A 19631-nucleotide genomic window follows, 5' to 3' on the forward strand; every position below is an offset into this window, starting at 1 on the left:
TATCGTGATGCAATTTATGATTTTTCAAACTTTGAACATTATAAATTGTTATCTAAATACAAAGATAATATCGTAAAGTTCATCGGATGTTTGTTACAGTAGATCTCCCACTTACAAAAATTACTTTCTACCACTTCCAACTATAGTTTTTAGAAAATTGTTTCGTACATTATATTATATAACTTCTTTTAGTTCAGTACAACTTCTTTTAGATCACACCCAAATTGTTATCTTCAAGATATCTTTCTTATAAGAACATTGATAATCTTATTATTTAAGAAATTAATATGGAATTGCAATAGACATTTTTCTATTTTCTAACATAAAATTAGAATTATACATGTTCTTAATTTAGCCATACCTTGACTTAATATTATATTAATTTTTTTAAAATAAAAAAAAATATTTCTAATTAATAAGTGATATAAACATATTTATGCAAATAATGTATCAAAACAAAGAATTTAATGAATAAAAAAGGAAACAGTATCTCAGTAAAGAAACATGAAAATGTGATGCAAAAGGGGAAACGAAGAAGAGAAGGAAGTAAAAGTAGGAAAATAAAAATGAAATTTTGTAGCAGTGAGGAATATTCTTTGTAGCCAACAACCAGGAGGATGTATAAATATGCGAAGATAGACCTGTTATTGACCCCAATGTTTCTTCCTTTCACAATCTAAACTTGTTCAAGCTTCATCTTCTCAACCTACCCTTCAAAAAAGTTCTGCGACAGAGACAAAGGGAGAGAGAAAGAGAAAGGTCGGATCGAAACCTCGCAGGAGAAGAATGTGGCACATGTTCGTGTTGGACGAGGAACAGAAGGAACTGGGTCGGCGACAGGCCCCAGGATCATGCCCTTATTGTGATGGCAAGGTTGAAGCCATGGATGTCGAGATCCAGTGGAAATTTTGCTTCTTGCCCATGTGCTTCAAGATCAAGAGGAAGTTCTTCTGCACTTCATGTGCCAGACGTTTAGAATTGTTCTTTTAAACCCTTGTCATTATTATTACTATTATTATGATTATCATCATCATTTTATATATATAACCCTCTAGCTAGATTTTGGCCATGGAGAGAAAAACATACACTCTCTCTCTTTCTTCACCTTTTTTATATCACAAGCTTCTGTTTTCCCTTGTTGAATTCTGAGATTTTGACCAAAGGTTTTCATGTAAATGGATTGATTTATGTTTAATTGTGTACCCTTTTCTCCTTCTTCTTGTAAACTGATCTCGATCCTGTCGAGCAATTCATTTTCTGTTTTCTTCCATGCTTTCCCATCACTTTGAAGATGGAAGTGTTTTTCTCAGTTTATATTGATCTTGTTGAAACAGTGATTTCTGGTAACTGAATAATTGTTCGATGGGTAGTTTTCTTTTGGGAGGAGACACTGATTAAAATTTGTTAATATCTTGATGAGTTTAGTTTGAAGCAGAAAACATCCATGTTTGGCTATAAATTGAAACACACTTTTTTGTTTTCTCAGCTTTAGGATTTGATTTGATGGCTCAACAGCTATTGGTCCCAATTAAACTTTTATTTATTTTAATTGCCGTTGCTAATTTTAATATAATAAAATAAAATAAAATAACGTTTTGAAAATAGACTAAAACCGTAAAATGATATTGAATCATGATTGAATATATTTAGCAGTCATTTCCATTGGTCCATCATGTCTGCTGCTTCTCATCTGAGAGAGCATCTTCTGTCATGGATGAGACGCGATTGACGCCAATTCATTAGGGTTATTACAATAATTAACGACGGCAGAAAAACGTAAATAATGTTTTTAATTTAGCAATAATATAATATAATTTAGACTAATTATGAAATCTTATGTTTCTAATGACGAATATTTCCTTTTTTATTTGAGTGAATCATATACCTACGCAGTGTAGGATTATTATTAATGATAAAATGAAATTTCAAAATACTTATTCAAACGTACACTCAAGTGTAAATTCTAATTAAACCGAAAGAAGTCTACATTGATTAATATAAATGCATTCCACGTATTCATAAAAAAAATTATGTTAAATCATGTAATTGTATTTTATCATTTATGGAAATCTTAAATTGACTTTTTTAATACGTTTTAATTTAGTTTTTTATTTTAAAAAGTTTAATGGCATCAAGTTATTTTCGTTAATATTATATTAAGAATAATGAAGAAGTGACAATTATAGTTTTTGTTAATTTTTTTAAAAATGAAAATTTATTACATGACGTTACCATATTTAATATTAATTATGTGATGTGATAATACCGATGGTACGAATTACTGTGACATTATTTTAGTTTTAACCTGATTTTTTACTTTTATTTTTTTTAAATTTAATTTTAATTTCTTTTAAAATTAAATAATTTTGTTCATTTTCAAATTAAAATTAAAGTAAATTTTTATATAAATAATTTATAAATACTTTTACTAAAATTTATATTTTTATTAAATATTTTTAACAAAACTAAATTTATTTATATTTATATTTTACATTAAAATTTATTTAAATTTGTTTTTAAATTTTAAATTTATTTGTTTAAAATTATTTTAAAATTTTACATTTAAATTTATAAAATTATTACTTTTAAACTAAACATTTTTATATAAATTATTAAAATTTACACATTTCTTAAGTATACAATTATTTAAAAGAATTGAAATATTTGATAAATTTACTTTATTTTATGAAATACAATTGATAAACAAGTTTTAGTTAAAATTAATTTTGAATTTTTTTCTATTAACATTACTTTTCATTAACAATTTTAAATCAATTTTAAATGAAATTTAATTAAAATTAAAATTTAAATAAATTTAGTATCATTAAAAATATTTAATAAAATTATCAATTTTAATAAAAAAATTTATATAATATTTATATGAAAAATAAATTTGATTCAATTTAAAAAAAAATGAAATTGTTTAAGTTTATGAAAATTAGAATTAAAGTGACTCAAGATAAATATAGCGTTTCACTTTTACATAACATGATCTCAGTTTGACCCCCTTATATTTTTATTTTAAAAAATAATTTTAAAAATTAAAAAAAAACGTGAACTATAACAATAATAACTTTATTGCATGAAAATTTTCTAAATAAAAATGAAATTAAAACGAATAAAAAAAATCAATTCAAATTTTTTTTAAACAATAAGAACCAATAACATAATTTAACCAAACATCTATTTTCATCACAATTTTGTCTTACATTTATATTGGGATTGTTTTGATTAATCGAAACTCTAAAAGGTTTTGGGTTAGTGAGATTATTGATATTAAATTATATATTATCTTATTGGCGGAGCATATAAAGTTTCATATTTTATCTTCTGTGGATAATGTTTTATTTATGTATGGTTAACGTCGACTTCATAGGAACTTGTCATGATAACTTGTTAAATGTTTTGGAACTTGTCATGGATTTCATAGGAAAAAAAAGGTAATGTTAATTTGATCTTTGCAATTAAAACCAATGTAATACTACAAAATACCATTACTTCATAAAATGTAAAAATAAAAATACTTTTAGTTAATATTAGGACTAATTTAAATCTTTTATAAGTGAGTATTTTTAGTTAATTCCTCGTTAATTTTTTTTGGTCAATTGATTACTCAAATTTTGTTAAATTATGGGGTGGTTATTTGTTCCATCATTTTTCTTGTCTCCAAATGTATATAAAATGATATCTTTCTTAATATAAGACGAGGAATATTTTGTATTATTTTGAATGAAAATGTGTTGAATAAAAAGGGACCTTCATCTTTACTTACATCAATAGTGATGACAACAAGAATTCTTTAATCAATATAGATAATTACAAAAGACTTTTAAAAAGCATGATAATATAGTTATCCAACATGTTTTCAATTAAAATAATAATAATACTTATAATTTTAGATTAATTATAATATTATTTTATATTAACTATAAAATCTCATATTTTTTAACATGTGGAGACGAGTAAAAAAACATGAGATAATACAAGAGTCACGTCATCCAACTGAAAACGAATTTGAAATGTATGGACTCAATTAAAAAAATATGTTTTAGTGTTTATTAGGCAAATTTTTTTTATAAAAAGTCGGTTAAAAATATTTAGATTTATGAAGAACATAAAACTTAATTAAGGCTAAACCTTGATAGGAATACAAAATTATGCTCTTAAAAGTATTGTCAAATAAATACTATTTGGCAAGGTTGAATGTTTATTCTTTAAAGTTTCGATTTATTTTATTTTATTTTAAATTTTAAATTTCATTTATTATTGTATTTATTATTGTGTTTTTTGTTTATTTATTTAAAATAAACTAAATGATAATGATTTTAATATTGTAAAAGTTTGATTTTTTTTTCGAATGTACTATCATTAAATAGTAACCAATTTAGAGATAATTAGTAATTATATTAACAGCTAAAAATTATTAATATTTAAGTTAGTCTTTATTATAAATAAAAAAATATAATTTTTTTTGTGAATTAGAGTATAAATTGATCTCTAACATTATTTACCAACTATAAAGAAATCAGTATCCAAATTAGTTTATAATTTAAAATTAAAGACTAATTTCAATAAGTAATAATAATAGTAACTAAAACTATGATATATAATATTATACATCAATTTAGATTTAATTTACAAATCAATATTTTTTATTAACTATAAAAACTATTTTATATATCAATAATTTTTAATTTATAAAATGATATCTAAGTTAATAAAAATAGTGACTAATTGTTTTTTATCTAAAATTATTTTTTAATATTTTGTTGTGATGATACTATTTATAGGTTTTATTTTATTTTAAACTGTAATATAAAATATTAATAAATTAAATAACTCCCCAGGTTTAAATTATTTATTTAAATTTTGAAATAATTTATGTTTATATAGAAATAAAAGTTATGCATAGATTATTTAAATTTAAATATGGGTAATAAATAAGTGAAAGGTGTAAATGGCAAGGACTGATTATTCTGTGTTCAACATTTTATTTGCAATGTCAAATAGCAAGAATATGCTTATGTTATTCCATGCGTGTGCTTGTTGTTATAAGGTCAACAAGAAGACCAAAGAAAGTGACATTCAAGAAGACACAAATAACCAAATTTGCCTTTTATTTCTTATCTGTAATAGTAATTTGGGGACCCTTTGGAAGCTCAAGTAGCAGATTTCTTAGTTTCTTCTGTCACAATTTTCATTCATCCATTCAACCATTCAACAATTCAACACGCACGTGTGCCAACTTTATAATTTTTTAATTATTTATTTTATTGATAAAAGTTTCAATCAAATCTTTTATTTTTAAAAATAAAATTCTTTAAAAATATTACCAAGTTTCGCAATTTTAAAAATGCAATAATATAACCCTTTTCTATGCGGAGATTAATTGATGGACTAAATTTTATAATTTCTCTATTGATTTTTTAAAATCTAAAACTTTATCAAACTTCATTACAGTCTATATATGATTAATTTTTACTAAGTCACTTTTGGTTCTAAGTAATTCATCTGCTTCAACTATAACATCCACAAATAATTTTTGCTACGTGTTTCTTCAAGCTCCACCAAAAACACAGTTATTATAGGTATGAGTATGGTTCATTGACTAACCATACGTTTTTAAGATAGATTTGTACAACATAATAAATTCAATACAACATGCTTTTTAAAGAAAGAGCACATAAATTCAAACTGTAGTCTTCTGTAATAAAATGGTTGCACATTTGTATACTTTACAACTTTACTTCGTTTTCTTGAGCATTAATTATCTCTTCATGCGTCCAAGAGAGTCTGCTAAGAGTATTTTCTTAAATAAGGGTTTTCAAAAAAGTGGAACCAAGCAATAGATAATTGAAAAAACTCAAATTCTAAACTGTAAAATTACAAGAATGAAAAACAATTAATTTACATGTATTCGTTAATAAAAATACTAAATTTTTAATTATCATAAATATAAGCTTTACTCATTATAATATTGAATTGGGATTATTTATTATGTTGGTTTAAATCTACTAAATTTTAAAAATATATAATATAAATTGAAAATGACAAAACATATTAAAAAATTAGATAATTGTGAGGTGTTTTAGATAATATTTTCACTTTTTGTTTTTTGTTTTTTTAAATTGCATAGTTTGTAATAAAAGCGACTATATTATTATCGTCGGACAGCTTCTTCCCGTGCAGGTGTTATCTGACTATGGATTCGATTCATCCTTGCAAACTGTGACAACAATAAACTTTCAAAACTAAACTCATGTTATATATAGGGAAAAGGTAAAACCCTAAAAAATTGATTTCAATATTTACCTACTATTAGTCATAATTTATTAAAAATTATTCAATGCTATGCTTCCTTAACAACATAAAAAATTAACTTGGTAATTACACATTTTTTTTTGGTTATGAATATTAATTGAATTCGGTAGTTTAATAATATCATCAATTTTATTATTTAAGTATTAAACTTAAACCAAATAATCAATAATCGGTCAAAAACATTTAGTAATAACTAATTTAGCTAGTGAGAGTTTAAAACTATTTACTATTTTGAATTACCTTAAGATTTTATTGAATTGAGAAGGTCTAAACTTTTTTCAATACTCGATAATTGAACAAGAAATCATGCTTAAGAAAGTACAGAAACTCAAAATATATTGAGTTAACAAAACGTTTAACAACTAAAAACCCTAAGCCATGGATCATTCCGTGGAAGAATCGATGTCACGAACGCAACGGGAGAAAACCAACAAATCATATGGTGTTTGAGCTCTTTGTTTGTCGCCACCATCTGATATTATTGACTCACCAATCATCCTTTTGCTCACTGTTTCACCCTTTGATCCGTTTTCTTCTTTGTTACTATTCTTTGATCCTCTTTTCATCTCTTCTTCCTTCTCCATCTCCTCTTTTTTCTCCTTATGTGCCTCCATAACCTTACTATGTCTGTGTATGTTGGGTTGGGAAAAGACAATCTGTGACTACGCATGTCAAATCTTTGAACTTCACCACCACAATTTATGGGCACGACTTCACAATGTGACAAACAACGTAATTATCTTTTAGGTTGTTAAAGGATCATTTGTGGTTACACTTGTCGTGTCTTTGAGCAGGAACTACTACGTGTCCTTCTATGGTAGCATCTCACACATGACAGGACCTCAATCATACGAATCGGAAATTATCAGAATCAGGAATTCATGCCGAAGCATGTGACAACCAAACCATTATGTTAATCTTCTTAATGTTGCTGCATCCCTGCAAAACCTCCGTTATACGTTAACTTGCTGAACAAATTCATATCCAATCTCCATCTGTTTGCTCTTCTTAGAAGGGTGTGGATTTTAAACAGTATAGTTGGAATTCATATATATATATATATATATATATATATATATATATATATATATAAAAGTTAAAATTAAAGGATATAAGTGAGTATAAATAGTATGAATCATTTTGTAAAATTGAATTATATTTAAATCATATATTATAATCATAAAAAATTTAATATAACAGGATTTATATATTAGTTGTTGAGATCACATGGTGCATTATTATTAAATCGTTATCAATCTATTTAATAATGTTTATTTATTAATATCTAATCTTCTTCTCAATATATATATATATATATATATATATATATATATATATATATATATATATATTGAAGATAGATAAAATGATATTATAATAATATACTAGAATATGTAAAATATACATATCAGATTCTAATTAGTTTTAAAATATGATTTTTAAGCTAAATAAAAGAGTGGAGATATTTTCTGAATCCGTTTTTTTTCCTTTTTCTTATTTTGTACCCTATAAATCAATCAAATGTCCTATTATTGCACCTCTAAAGGAGAATCATATATGCTTTTGTACAAAAACCAACAAAACTGTCATATAAACAATGATGTTAGCTTTTAAAATGGCCTTCAATCAAACGCAGAAGAAGAACAATTAACTATGATGCTTTGCCCATACATGATGACTATAGCGACTAATATATAGGTGACATAATAAGCATAGAAAAAGAAAAGAAGCAGAATTTTGCCTAACACAGATTTTAAGAAAAAAGAAAAAAGAAGTTGCAAGCAATTGACCTGCTGGTGAAAAGATAGGAACAACCGACACATCCATATCTTTGTCATGTGATCTGCCTCTTAAGAAGTGTGAAAAAGAATACAGATAGAACGTATGAAAGGAAGAAAAAAAGTAGAAAAACTAATTATAAAATAATACCAATGAGTTGTCATAATAAGTATAGTGTAGGGCAGTCATTTGGGTTGTACGTAATGACACACACAAAAATACATATATAATTAAATTAAAAATATCCAAATGTGGTGCAAACTTAAAAGGTAGGATTTTTTTTTTTAAGAAAAGAAAGTGGAATATCAAGTAAATATATTATATATTATCTTATTGAGAAAGGGTTTTGTATGATTGAGGAAAGCAACACGGCTAATATATATTTATTCTCCATGAATTTGGAATCTTCAGAAAATATTTCATCAAAAATTAGAGTGTATCTTATTCTTAAATAACTTAAATATTGCAAATACTTCAATTTTTATAAATGTTTCCAACAATTACCTGTTTCAAGTAAGTGAGAATATGAACAAGAAAAGAATATCTTGCATGCTCTCTTTTCAATTTCATTTATATATTTACTACAAATTTGTTTTAATGGGAAGGTTTTAGAAATTGAAATTTAGTAAGCAACGTTTAAGTCTACATCTGATAATGGTGTCTCAAAATTCACACCTACCAATGAATGTTGGGTGGTAAGAATGAATGGAAAATATAAAGGAGATGTTACAATGTTGTTGGAGATGTTGTTCAGGCCAATTAATAATGTGGGCAAGAGAAGCATCCTCTAGTCAAACTCATAATTAAAAGGAGATTAATCAAGTGAGATAATGACTTGAACTAGTTAAGAGGAGATTCATCCCATTCTACACATTTCTTCACGTTATTCTCTATCTCTACCATCATCAACAGTTGTACAAACTATTTTTCAACAACAAAATAATCACCAATAGCAGCAAGATAATCAATGACAAGGCAATGAGCAACATAGTTTTCTTCAATATTTTGATTATTAATATTTTTTTAAGGGTATTGGTTTTAGACTATTTATTATTTCATTTTCTAATGTAAATTGTTAAAACTAAATTATAACACTTCATCAGCTTTTACCACTTTATTTCATCATTTTATGAAGTACTTTAAAAAGTGTTTGTTGTATTTATGTTTTAATTTAGTAACTATGTTTTAAAAAGAGAAAATGTATGATCATGGTTCTTATTGAAAAAGAGTATAGATCTTCTAAGGTGGAGAGAGAGTCTTCAAGGAAGTCAAACTCCAATTCTTATTTGATTTTTAAGTCAATAAGAACATAAAAAAACTATATATATTTATAAACTTTTGGAACCATAAAGGTTGAAAAAATAATTAAAATAAATATATTTAGTTCTTATATTAATACTAAATTTTAGTGTAGTATTTATTATTATCATGGTTAAAGATTAATACTAACATATTTTTCTACTCAATTTGTTGTCAAAATTAGAGATAAACCAAGTTTGAAGATCTTAAATATATGAAAAGATGTTTAAGATCTTTCATAAATAATTTACTTTTGACATTGTTGACAAGTGCTAGAGTAAAAAGTGATAGTAGCAAGCTTTTAATAACAATGACGGAAAAAATGATTAAAATTAAAACAAACAAGTTATTCGAAAACTTGTTACATTAATTTTAGAATTCAGTTCCACCTTTGATTTGAAGACTTAATTGAGATAAACAATTCTTAGACAAAAAGTAATATGGAATAATAATGTTTGGGTTTTTTTTAACATTCCATAATCTCACGTTTATATATATATATATATATATATATATATATATATATATATATATATATATATATATATATTTCAGTTACAAACTCATAAATATAACTCAAATTCTTCTAATTTATTCTTCTATCTCTTTCTTCATTGGCACTTAATCAAACGACATTCCTTCCTCTATTCCCGTATAACGAATTATACGATCATCGCACATACACAAACACAAACAGCTAGGATGAGCTAACATGCAACAAACATGCATAATTACTTTGATACACTCAATAAACCTCATATAATAATTATGTCAGACACTCTCATACCATCTTACAACAATCGCACCATAGATACTCATCTCATCATACTACAATCTCTAATAGACACTCATCCCACAATACTCAATAGACACTCATCCCACGATACCCAATAGACACACATCCCACAATACTCAATAGACACTCATTCCACAATACCCAATAGACACTCATTCGGATGATACGTTGATGAGCGGTCACGGGAGATTATGCACTTGTGATGACTTCTACTTCTTCTTACAAATACACTTTCAAAATACTTCATACCATCCACAACGTTAGTCCTCAACACTATGTCCAAAACCAGCACATAGACCATGACCTCCTGCCCCTTTCACCACATAATTCATCCTTCTCTACTTGAGACTGGATGATTATTAGAGTATCAGGATAACCTCCAACAACAGGACCCTCAACATCAACATATACACAAATACCATATCATTACAGAATCTCTCCACGAGACTCATATCATGCTTATATTCCTCAACTCATATTATACCATTACAAAATCTCTCCATAATACTCATATCATGTTCAGATGCATAAATTCAAATCCAATATAATAAAATACAATCATCACAGAAATCATACAAAATGAAAATATCACAAAATAAATTAACAATACTAAAATATCACCATAAATGGTTAGCGGAGAAGAATCAAATGTTTGACGAATCAAACTCACCATAAACGCCAGTACATATGACTAGTCACAACTTACTGGATTTGACCAGGGTTGCTCTATGATCAGGGATGTACCAACTCCGGTTTTTAAGATTCCTCTATCCTACCATCACAATTATAACCTTAATATAAACGTTATGGGGAACTAAGAAGTTGAATCTAGCATAGTCGGTTAGACATCTTCTTATCCTTCCAGAAAGATGAATCCATCACATATTTTATATCAATTGAGTATATTGCATAATAGTTTAAGAGTACTTAATTTGTTCAATAGGATTTAAGTTAAAAATCTATCAAATAGACTTTCAAGAAAGAGAGGTGTGTCACCATGGACAACTTAAGTACCAATTCTTTCCTTAGCCAAAGTGTTCCTCAACTAGTTTTTAACAAATTTCTTATTTACAGATTCAAAACAACAACATATAATATTAACACAGAAATTCAATACAACAAACACCTATGTTTTTCATTAACAATATTCACACAGAATTTCAAGACAGACATGAATAGTAATAAAACAATACTAAATCATAATATAAAAGCTTAGAAAGGTTAGCTCCCCTACCTCTATTACAGACTTAATCTCTTGTTCAGAATTTGTTTCCCCGAAAACCCTCTAGAACCTCTACTCTTCTTGCAACTAAAAATTTCTTCCTAACTCTTTCTTCTCTATTTCTCACTTGATAGTCCAAAGATTTTACTATTTAACAATTTTTTAATATTATTTATTATTTTAATATTATTTTATTATATTAATATTTTAATCACCACTTGACATCACTATTTTAATTTTTTTTTTAAACAAAAAGGTAGAAAAGAGTTTGAACCCATGTTCTTGAAATCACCACAATTTTCTACCATTCAAACTACCAAAATTTCTTATTTAGCTTTCCACATTTTATTTTTACATAAACTTATTAATTATATTTTTCATTCAAAAAAAAATTTATTACTACTAATAAAATTGTTACTATTAAAGTAAATATTTTTCATGGATCTTAAATTTTTTTTATAAGATTGATAATTAGAACAACAAATAAATCATGGGAAAAAAGAATTAATTTGAAGATATGTGGTTGATGTGAGAAAGGTGATTTGAAAAATAATATTTCTACTGTTATACATCAACAAAGAGAGTACAAAATAGTCATCTCATGTTTTATCAAACTTTTATATGAACTTAAGTTACTAAATGACAAACATTAAAGATATATTTGTTTTTTGTATTTCTCTTCTTTTTATTCGACTTTGGCTTTTCCTTCTATCCACACAAATTCTAAGAAAATAATTGAAGTTTGGGTGGTTGGAGAGATAGTGTTAGTCATGTCCAACCATAGGGTTATATCAACAATAAATGGATCAAATAAGTGAAAAGAATTTAAGCCATGCAAACATTAACTTCATAGGATGCTACATATCTTGTCAGTCTTTTCTTTCAAGGTGCAGACCTTAGTGAAATCATAAATTCTAAAAATTACAATTTTTTATAATAACTATATAATTCATAAATTCTGAAAATATAATATTGACTAAATTACGTTTGGTTAGAAAAAAAAAAGTCACTTTAGCTAAATTTTAAGTCCTTATAAAAACCAAGTATTTATTTTAATGCATACCAATATTACCAAATTTCAAAATTGTTCAGGTTCAATAACAATTAAATACAATCGAAAAACATTTTTTAAAATACAAATAAAAAAAAGAATTGAAATGTCTAGATTATAATATAAAAACTAAGATATAAAATTTGTAGCAAATTGACCATAATACCCATATTTAAATTGGTGGTATATGTCCCAAAATATGATTTTATGGTCATTTCTGTTTTGATTGTTAGTATCTGCAATATCATAGGGTTTCTTTCTTTTGTATTCATTTTGAATAGATTTTTTCTTCCTTCATAGTTTATTATTTCTAAATCTTTCTCCTTCGTAGTTTTGAATATGATTTCCAGGGCTTTGGATGGTGAAACAAAGAAAATTAGCATAGAAATAGCATTTTGAGAATTTCTCTTTTACTCAAAGTGTTTTCTTTCTTTCTATTTATCTTATTCACCCATCAGAAAACTATTGGGAAATTAATAGCCATGAGCTTCGTTCAATTCCTTTATTTTATAATTTTTTTAAATATCTGTATATGAATTTTTAGAATAATTGTATCTAATACATATCTCACTAGAAAGAAATAAGCTCTACCAAACATTCTATTAGTCTTATGTAATCATTGAAATTCATAGTAAAAAGTATGGAAGTTGTACTTCTACACAAAGATTCAGAAATGAAAAACTCAAAAATTTAACAGCTTATAATTTTATTAAGTCTTAAATTAATTCATATACTACAGAAAAGCCGAAGTACATACTTATAAGTTATTTATGACAAAACAAAAAATTTTACATGTCCTTAGAATTTAACTGTGAAATATTGCATCTCTGATTCAATGTTATTTTGAAAATTATGGAAAAATTCTTACTGAATCTATTTAAGTTATACTTCATTTTTCTTTAATTTCATATAATACTTTTTCAATATTTTTTTATCTTTCTTAAGTTGCCTGTATCTATATGTGTTTCTGTGTAAAAGATTTATTATCAACATACATTTTATTCGAACACTCTAACAACAACACTTACATTAAACATTTCATTTAATATAATACATAACTCAAGTTCTTAAATTTAACATATAATAAAATTGTTTTAGTACTCATCAGTAAACAATTGTTACATAAATTTTATGATTTAAAAGAAAAAAATTCATATTCAAATATTATTATTATTACTATTTATTATTATTTGTGTTATTATTGTTATTATCACTAATATTGGTATTTTCTATTATTATTAATAGTATTATTATTAGTATAGTCCATTACTTCTATTAGTATTGATATTATTAATTATACTTTTTATAATCTACTACATTAACTTAGAAAAATCAATATTTAAATAAAACTATTTACTTTCAATATAATATAGAAATATTAAATAGCTGTAATTAATTATTTGACTTTTTATGTTATGAAACTCTATTTAAATATTATATCTATAACTACATCTAATTATAAAACAAATAAATTATTTTTAAAATATAATATTACTTACTTAATTTTCTTAACATAAATTAAAAAGTAAAATATATATAAATTTAGAGTATTCAGAAGAATAATAAATAGCCTCTAATAATTCGAATCTGCTCCCGAAGTGCCTAATACCGAATTGAACAAGAATCAAAATTCAAATCTAATAACTAAGCAATAACGAATCAATCAGCTCACACATTCAAAATAATAAATGCACAAACAAAAAATGTCTTAGCCTCAAAATTTTAAGTAACGACCATAGGAGAAAACTAATTCATCCTTCTAATGAGCTCATTTATATAATTTTCCCTGTTGCCAGCGTCACCTCCTTCAACATAATGATTTCTTTTCTTCTTCAAACCACCCAGGGGAGCTTTGAGCTTGAAAGGCCATAGAAAATTGTTTGCCTCCTTGAAGTGAGGTCCAACAGTCATGATCTCGTGGATCAGATCTTCTATGCAAATTATCCCATGCTTCCCCAAAGTCTGGTATTTTAATATTAGGTCAGTGAAAAAACTAAGTGATACAACAAGCAAGTAATGAAAGTATTTAAGGAGATGACTGTGTACTCCAGACAGACCTGTTCTATAATAGAATTGTCAGTCAGAGGAATTCTCTGCTTGTTCACTTTTCCAAAGCCCCTCTTGTAGATCAATTCTTTTACACTCTTCAAATTAGGGTACCTGATGTGGATTTGCAAATATTAAGAACCCATGGTGCAGTTAATTAAACTTGATAACCAAAGGTGGTTGAAATTTTACATACCCGTAGGTAACATACGGCTCTACCCTATGCAGCATATTCAAGGTTGCTTTGTTCACTTTAAGAAAGACGCCATTAAAAATCTGCAGACAAAATGAACACATCAATAAAGACAATGTCCAACCTTACTTGGAAATTCGGCAAACAGAGAATCCGGTCAGCATCAACAACATCAACGTCAAAATTTAGGAAAAAAAGACAGAGCAAGAAAACCAGTAAAAGTTGAATCTTATATCTTAAAATTAAGCACATAAAGGCCAAGCATAAATAATTAGCGTGCATGATAAGTGAACAACAACTACGCACACAACAAAAGCACCCACACAATCACAATGGTGCAGCAGTGAACTAGAACTGCAGATAGAGAAGTAATATATAGCACCAACCCACTCACACCAGCACACTTTAAAAAAATTGCACATACTTCACAACTCCGTTAACACCATTGAAGCTATGTGTTTCACAATGAACGTGGCTTAGTACGATGATCAAAGAGGGTTTTACAAAACAGTGTTTGGTGGATGAAGTGAATCTTGAATAGCGTGTTTTGCAAGTAGCTTGGTCAAGAAAACCATAAGAACTTCAAAAAGATTCTGGCAAAGCATAATTAACTTGATCCTACCAAGATACACTTAAGATGAATTAACTTCTAATGGATTATTAGTTCAGTATATGGCAAACTACACAAAACCCATGCTTTGTTAGACCAGAAGCAAACTGCATTTCCTTAGATAGGTGACAAAAGAAACTCATTTAGCAACATAATTATTGGCTTTGTCTAAGTTCATGGAGCAGCATTAAAGGATTCCTGTAATATATATAACACACTTGCCCTCTCAAACACACCAACATCGAAAAGCTCAAATAACAAAAGCAATCGCTACATCATGTCTTAGGCCCAGCATTTACACCCCTACTTCCTCAAACTAAAATGGTATTACTTATCGGTTATCGATTATGACTAAGCGACCTCTAAGGAAACTAATAAATAAAAATATCCAGTTGTAGTCGAAAGCTACCTGTCTCAAACGCAGAAGCTGCAGAATCTTCCTTGTTTTGGGATCCATGGCATTGATACTGGCATTTGAGAAATCTCACTTATCAATAATAATAACAAAAAATGGGAAAACAAAAGAAAAATAGTGTTATGATATTGAAATATAATAATTATTTGATAGTTACCCACGAATCCTGATGATGAACAAAAGCTTAGTTTCAGGGTCAACATAAAACCCTCCCTTAAGCTTGGCTTCACGCTTCAACCTAATTAGTTCCTTTTGCTGAAAAAACACATACACACAGACACAAATTAAAAATATATATATATTAAAATGCAATTTATTAAGTGATTTCAATTTCGTTTAAACACCTGCTCCTCGTATTCCTTTGCATACTGTTTGGCTCTGCTAAAAATCAATTTCCGAGTTTCGGATCTCTTTTTCTTCGTTGCTTCCACTTGCTGTTTTTTAGCCAAAGCCCACTCCTCGTTCCTTTTCTCCTTCTTCACCACCGATTCTGGGACCATCGCTTTTGCTTCCCCTTCGCCCATCCTACATACAACAAGGTTTCAATTAATCATATGCGTTCAAGTAACAGCAAGGCAATGCAAATGCAAACAAATTCGAGAGCTTTTGATCATTAATGCAGAATTCATCAATCGTCACTCATCACAACAGCAACAAAGGAAAGCACGGGGTGACTCACTCGATGCTACGCTGCATGCAACGGCGGCAGGGTCACAGAACAGAAATATCTTCGAGTTTTATATATAACATAGGGTTTTCCCTCTTAGGTGCTGCGTTTAGCTTAGTGGGCTTTTTCTTCTGTGCTGAACCATTGGGCTACTGTCCTTCTCGATTAACCATTACTTCTTCTACCCCATCAATTTTATCTTGCACTAATCAATTTTCAAAATTAACTATTTTATTCTCGTAAAAGTGATTTTCGGACTATTATTTCTGCATTTGACACATTGCAACATATATTTTTTTCTCATATATCAACATTTTTTTTATGTGAGATTGCTTAAGTCTTTGTATGTTAATGTGGGTAAGTAAAATAAACAATCAGAAAGTTCAAAAGATACAACAATGGAAAGAAGCATAAAAAACAAAGATAGACAAAAGAAAATGAAACATAGAAACATGGGTCCACCATTAAAATGGTTGTGTTTAGAGATGGCAAAAAAATCTGCGTCCGCGGATATCTGCGAGGGATAATTACTATCAGCGGATATTTATTACCCGCGGGTAACGGGTAACGGGTATTTTAATACCCGCTTCTAAACGGGTCGGATGCGGGTATTATACTATCCAACCCGCGGATATCCGTTACCCGAAAAAAAATAAAAAATTTAATTAATATTTTTTAAAATTAATATTTTTTATTACTCTTAAAAAAGGGAAATTTTAATAACAATGACTTGGGATTCCTTTCAATTACCTTTTTTTAAAAGAAAAAAGAAAAAAGGGGTTACATTACTTTTGACCTAAAACCCTAATAGAGATATCAGACATATACATAGAATCCTATTAGAAAATTCTCTCTTAACCGAGGACTCTTTTCTTCTTCCTTCTGGTTCAGCTCGCGCAGGGAGTAGGCTTCATTCCCTCTTCCTCTCTCTCTTGGTTCTGATTGGGGTTTTGTTTCGATTTGGGATTTGAAATTAGGGTTTTATTTGTTCTCTGATTTTGGGGTTTCTTTTGTACGTTTTGATTTGCGTTTTGAGAATTCGTTTCTTGATTTCTTCCCTATTGATTGGTGATGCGATTTTGGGGTTATGATTCGAATGAGTGTTTTGAGTTTTTTTGGATTTTAGTTCATTTATGCAAATTGGATTTTTTAAGTTTGGAGATTTATGTGATTGCGTTCGTTTCATAATTTGGGTTTAGGGTTCCTGTTTGTGTTCTCTTGGAAATTCTTTATCTCTCTGTTTCATACATTGATAGGTATTTGTGGGTTAATCTTGTGACTAAATTGAGACTTCAGTTACGTGGTGTTTCTTCCTCATATCTTTTTTTTTATTAAATTGTTCTCTTTAACTTGTAATTTAATTTTAAACCTTATTTAAAAATTCACAAAATATATTTTTTAAATATTTGTGGGTTGAAAACGGGTATCCAACGGGTATCTGCGGGTTGAAAAAAATCCGTGGATTTTTTTTATGCGGATATCCAGCGGGTAGCGGGTCTAGTTGCGGTATGGTTTTTTGCATGCGGGTCGGGTTGTGAGTAGGCACTATCCGTGCCCGACCCGACCCGTTGTCATCCCTAAGTTATGTTTGGGCGATGAGATAGAAGAGAGAAGAAACAACATAACTGTCAATAACAAATGTTTGTTACTTAGACATAAACGAGACCATCACATTCATGTAGGGGATTGAAGTTAAAAAATATTAACAAAAAAACATTATACTGAAGGGTAAAATAGGAATAAGAAGGTGCAGGGAGGGAGAAAATAGGAATAGGGAAGTGGAGGGAACAAGAGGTGGTGGTGGAGGGAGCAATACCCCATTGGACTTATTCCCTTTATCCATAATTTGGCCTACTGCTTGGTCAAAAGTCATTTCTCAATCTCTTATTCTAAAGTAGAAGGTTACTCCCTACACCATCCCACATTTCTCCTTACACCACCACATTTTTTAAAAATTCAAAAATCATCCTTTATATTTTAAAATAACCTATAGCCCCACTTCTTTTCTTTAACGGATGTCGACATCCGTTGAAGAAATTTTTTTTCAACGGATATGTCACATCCGTTCAAGTTTTTTTTTTAGTTTTTAGTTTATTAATTTATTGTATTTTAAATTAATATGTAAATATTATTTAAATTTTTTTAAAAATTTATTATGTAATTATATATAAATTTATTTTATTTTATTTAATAAAATAATTATTATTAATTTAATTTATGTATTATTATTTAATTAATTATTTAAATAATTTTTATATAATTATTTAAACGGATATGGCACATCCATTAACGGATTTGACCACATCAGTTAAGTTCTTTTTTTAGTGTTTAGTTTATTAATTTATTATATTTTAAATTAATATATAAATGTTATTTAATTTTTTTAAAAATTTATTATGTAATTATATATAAATTAATTTTATTTTATTTAATAAAATAATTATCATTAATTTAATTTATGTATTATTATTCAATTAATTATTTAAATATTTTTTATATAATTAGTTAAACGGATGTATCACATCCGTTAAGTTTTTTTTTTAAATTTACTAAAGTATTATATTTTAAATTAATTTATGATGTATTTAATTTTTTTTGTTTTTCAATAATATATTACGTAAATAAAAAATATTATTAAAATAAAATCTAAAATAAAAACAATAAACTAAAATATAAAAAAAATATAACGGATGTCAACATCAGATATCAACATTCGTTGAAGGTGAAACGGATGTTGACATCCGTTTTACTAGAAGGGCAAATTAGGTATGGGATGGTGCATGAAACATTTGGTGGTGGTGGTGGTGGAGGAAGCAACACTTTCTAATGTAAGAGATAATAAAATGAAAATGCTGAGACAAAATATTAGAGATATACTAAATTCAAAAAAAATGGTCGAAGTAATTGTTTCTATGTATTGAAATATTTAGACTTTAAATGTATTATCATGAATTCTTTAAAAATGACTAATAGTTTGTTCTTTTAATTTGCAAATTTCTCTTAAAATGCTCATCAATTAAATAAATATTTTACAAATAGTATCAATTTATGAAGATATACAAATGATCATTATACTCACATTCACATAAATAACTTTACCACAATTTAATAATATACATAATGAAAGATAATAAAAAATGTAAAGAAAGGTACGAAAACCTTAAAAGAGTATAATAGAGATAGAATGCTGGTGAAAAAACATGTAATATATTAAATTCTTTAGATAATCATT

The 19631-nt window shown here is 27.1% G+C and overlaps 2 protein-coding genes across 2 annotated transcripts; one reads left to right on the forward strand and one right to left on the reverse strand.

The window, feature by feature from the left end:
- Window positions 1-623: 623 nt before the first annotated feature.
- On the forward strand, window positions 624-1195 carry LOC148203245 (uncharacterized). The gene has a single exon (XM_088107961.1). The coding sequence runs from the start codon at window positions 787-789 to the stop codon at window positions 988-990; it is 204 nt and encodes a 67-aa protein (XP_087964087.1). The 5' UTR covers window positions 624-786; the 3' UTR covers window positions 991-1195.
- Window positions 1196-13982: 12787 nt separating this feature from the next.
- On the reverse strand, window positions 13983-16550 carry LOC148203246 (large ribosomal subunit protein uL30w-like). Its single transcript, XM_088105838.1, has 7 exons — window positions 16412-16550; window positions 16077-16257; window positions 15890-15987; window positions 15727-15784; window positions 14711-14790; window positions 14526-14628; window positions 13983-14430 (listed from the first exon to the last, which is right to left on the reverse strand). Exons 1-7 carry the CDS (start codon window positions 16426-16428, stop codon window positions 14215-14217), a joined length of 753 nt encoding a protein of 250 aa, XP_087961964.1. The 5' UTR covers window positions 16429-16550; the 3' UTR covers window positions 13983-14214.
- Between the last annotated feature and the right edge of the window lie 3081 nt (window positions 16551-19631).

This window comes from Vigna umbellata, chromosome 2, assembly GCF_029865625.1.
Source record: "Vigna umbellata cultivar VRB3 chromosome 2, Vumbellata_1.0, whole genome shotgun sequence".
NCBI classification, from domain to species: Eukaryota; Viridiplantae; Streptophyta; class Magnoliopsida; order Fabales; family Fabaceae; genus Vigna; species Vigna umbellata.

Coding starts and splice junctions, on each gene's coding strand:
- LOC148203246 (XM_088105838.1), bottom strand. Junction 15,785..15,889: donor TTCATCATCAGGATTCGTGG/GTAACTATCAAA, acceptor CTCAAATGCCAG/TATCAATGCCATGGATCCCA. Junction 14,791..15,726: donor AGCTTCTGCGTTTGAGACAG/GTAGCTTTCGAC, acceptor TTTTGTCTGCAG/ATTTTTAATGGCGTCTTTCT.
- LOC148203245 (XM_088107961.1), top strand. CDS start 787: ATGTGGCACATGTTCGTGTTGGACGAGGAACAGAAGGAACTGGGTCGG.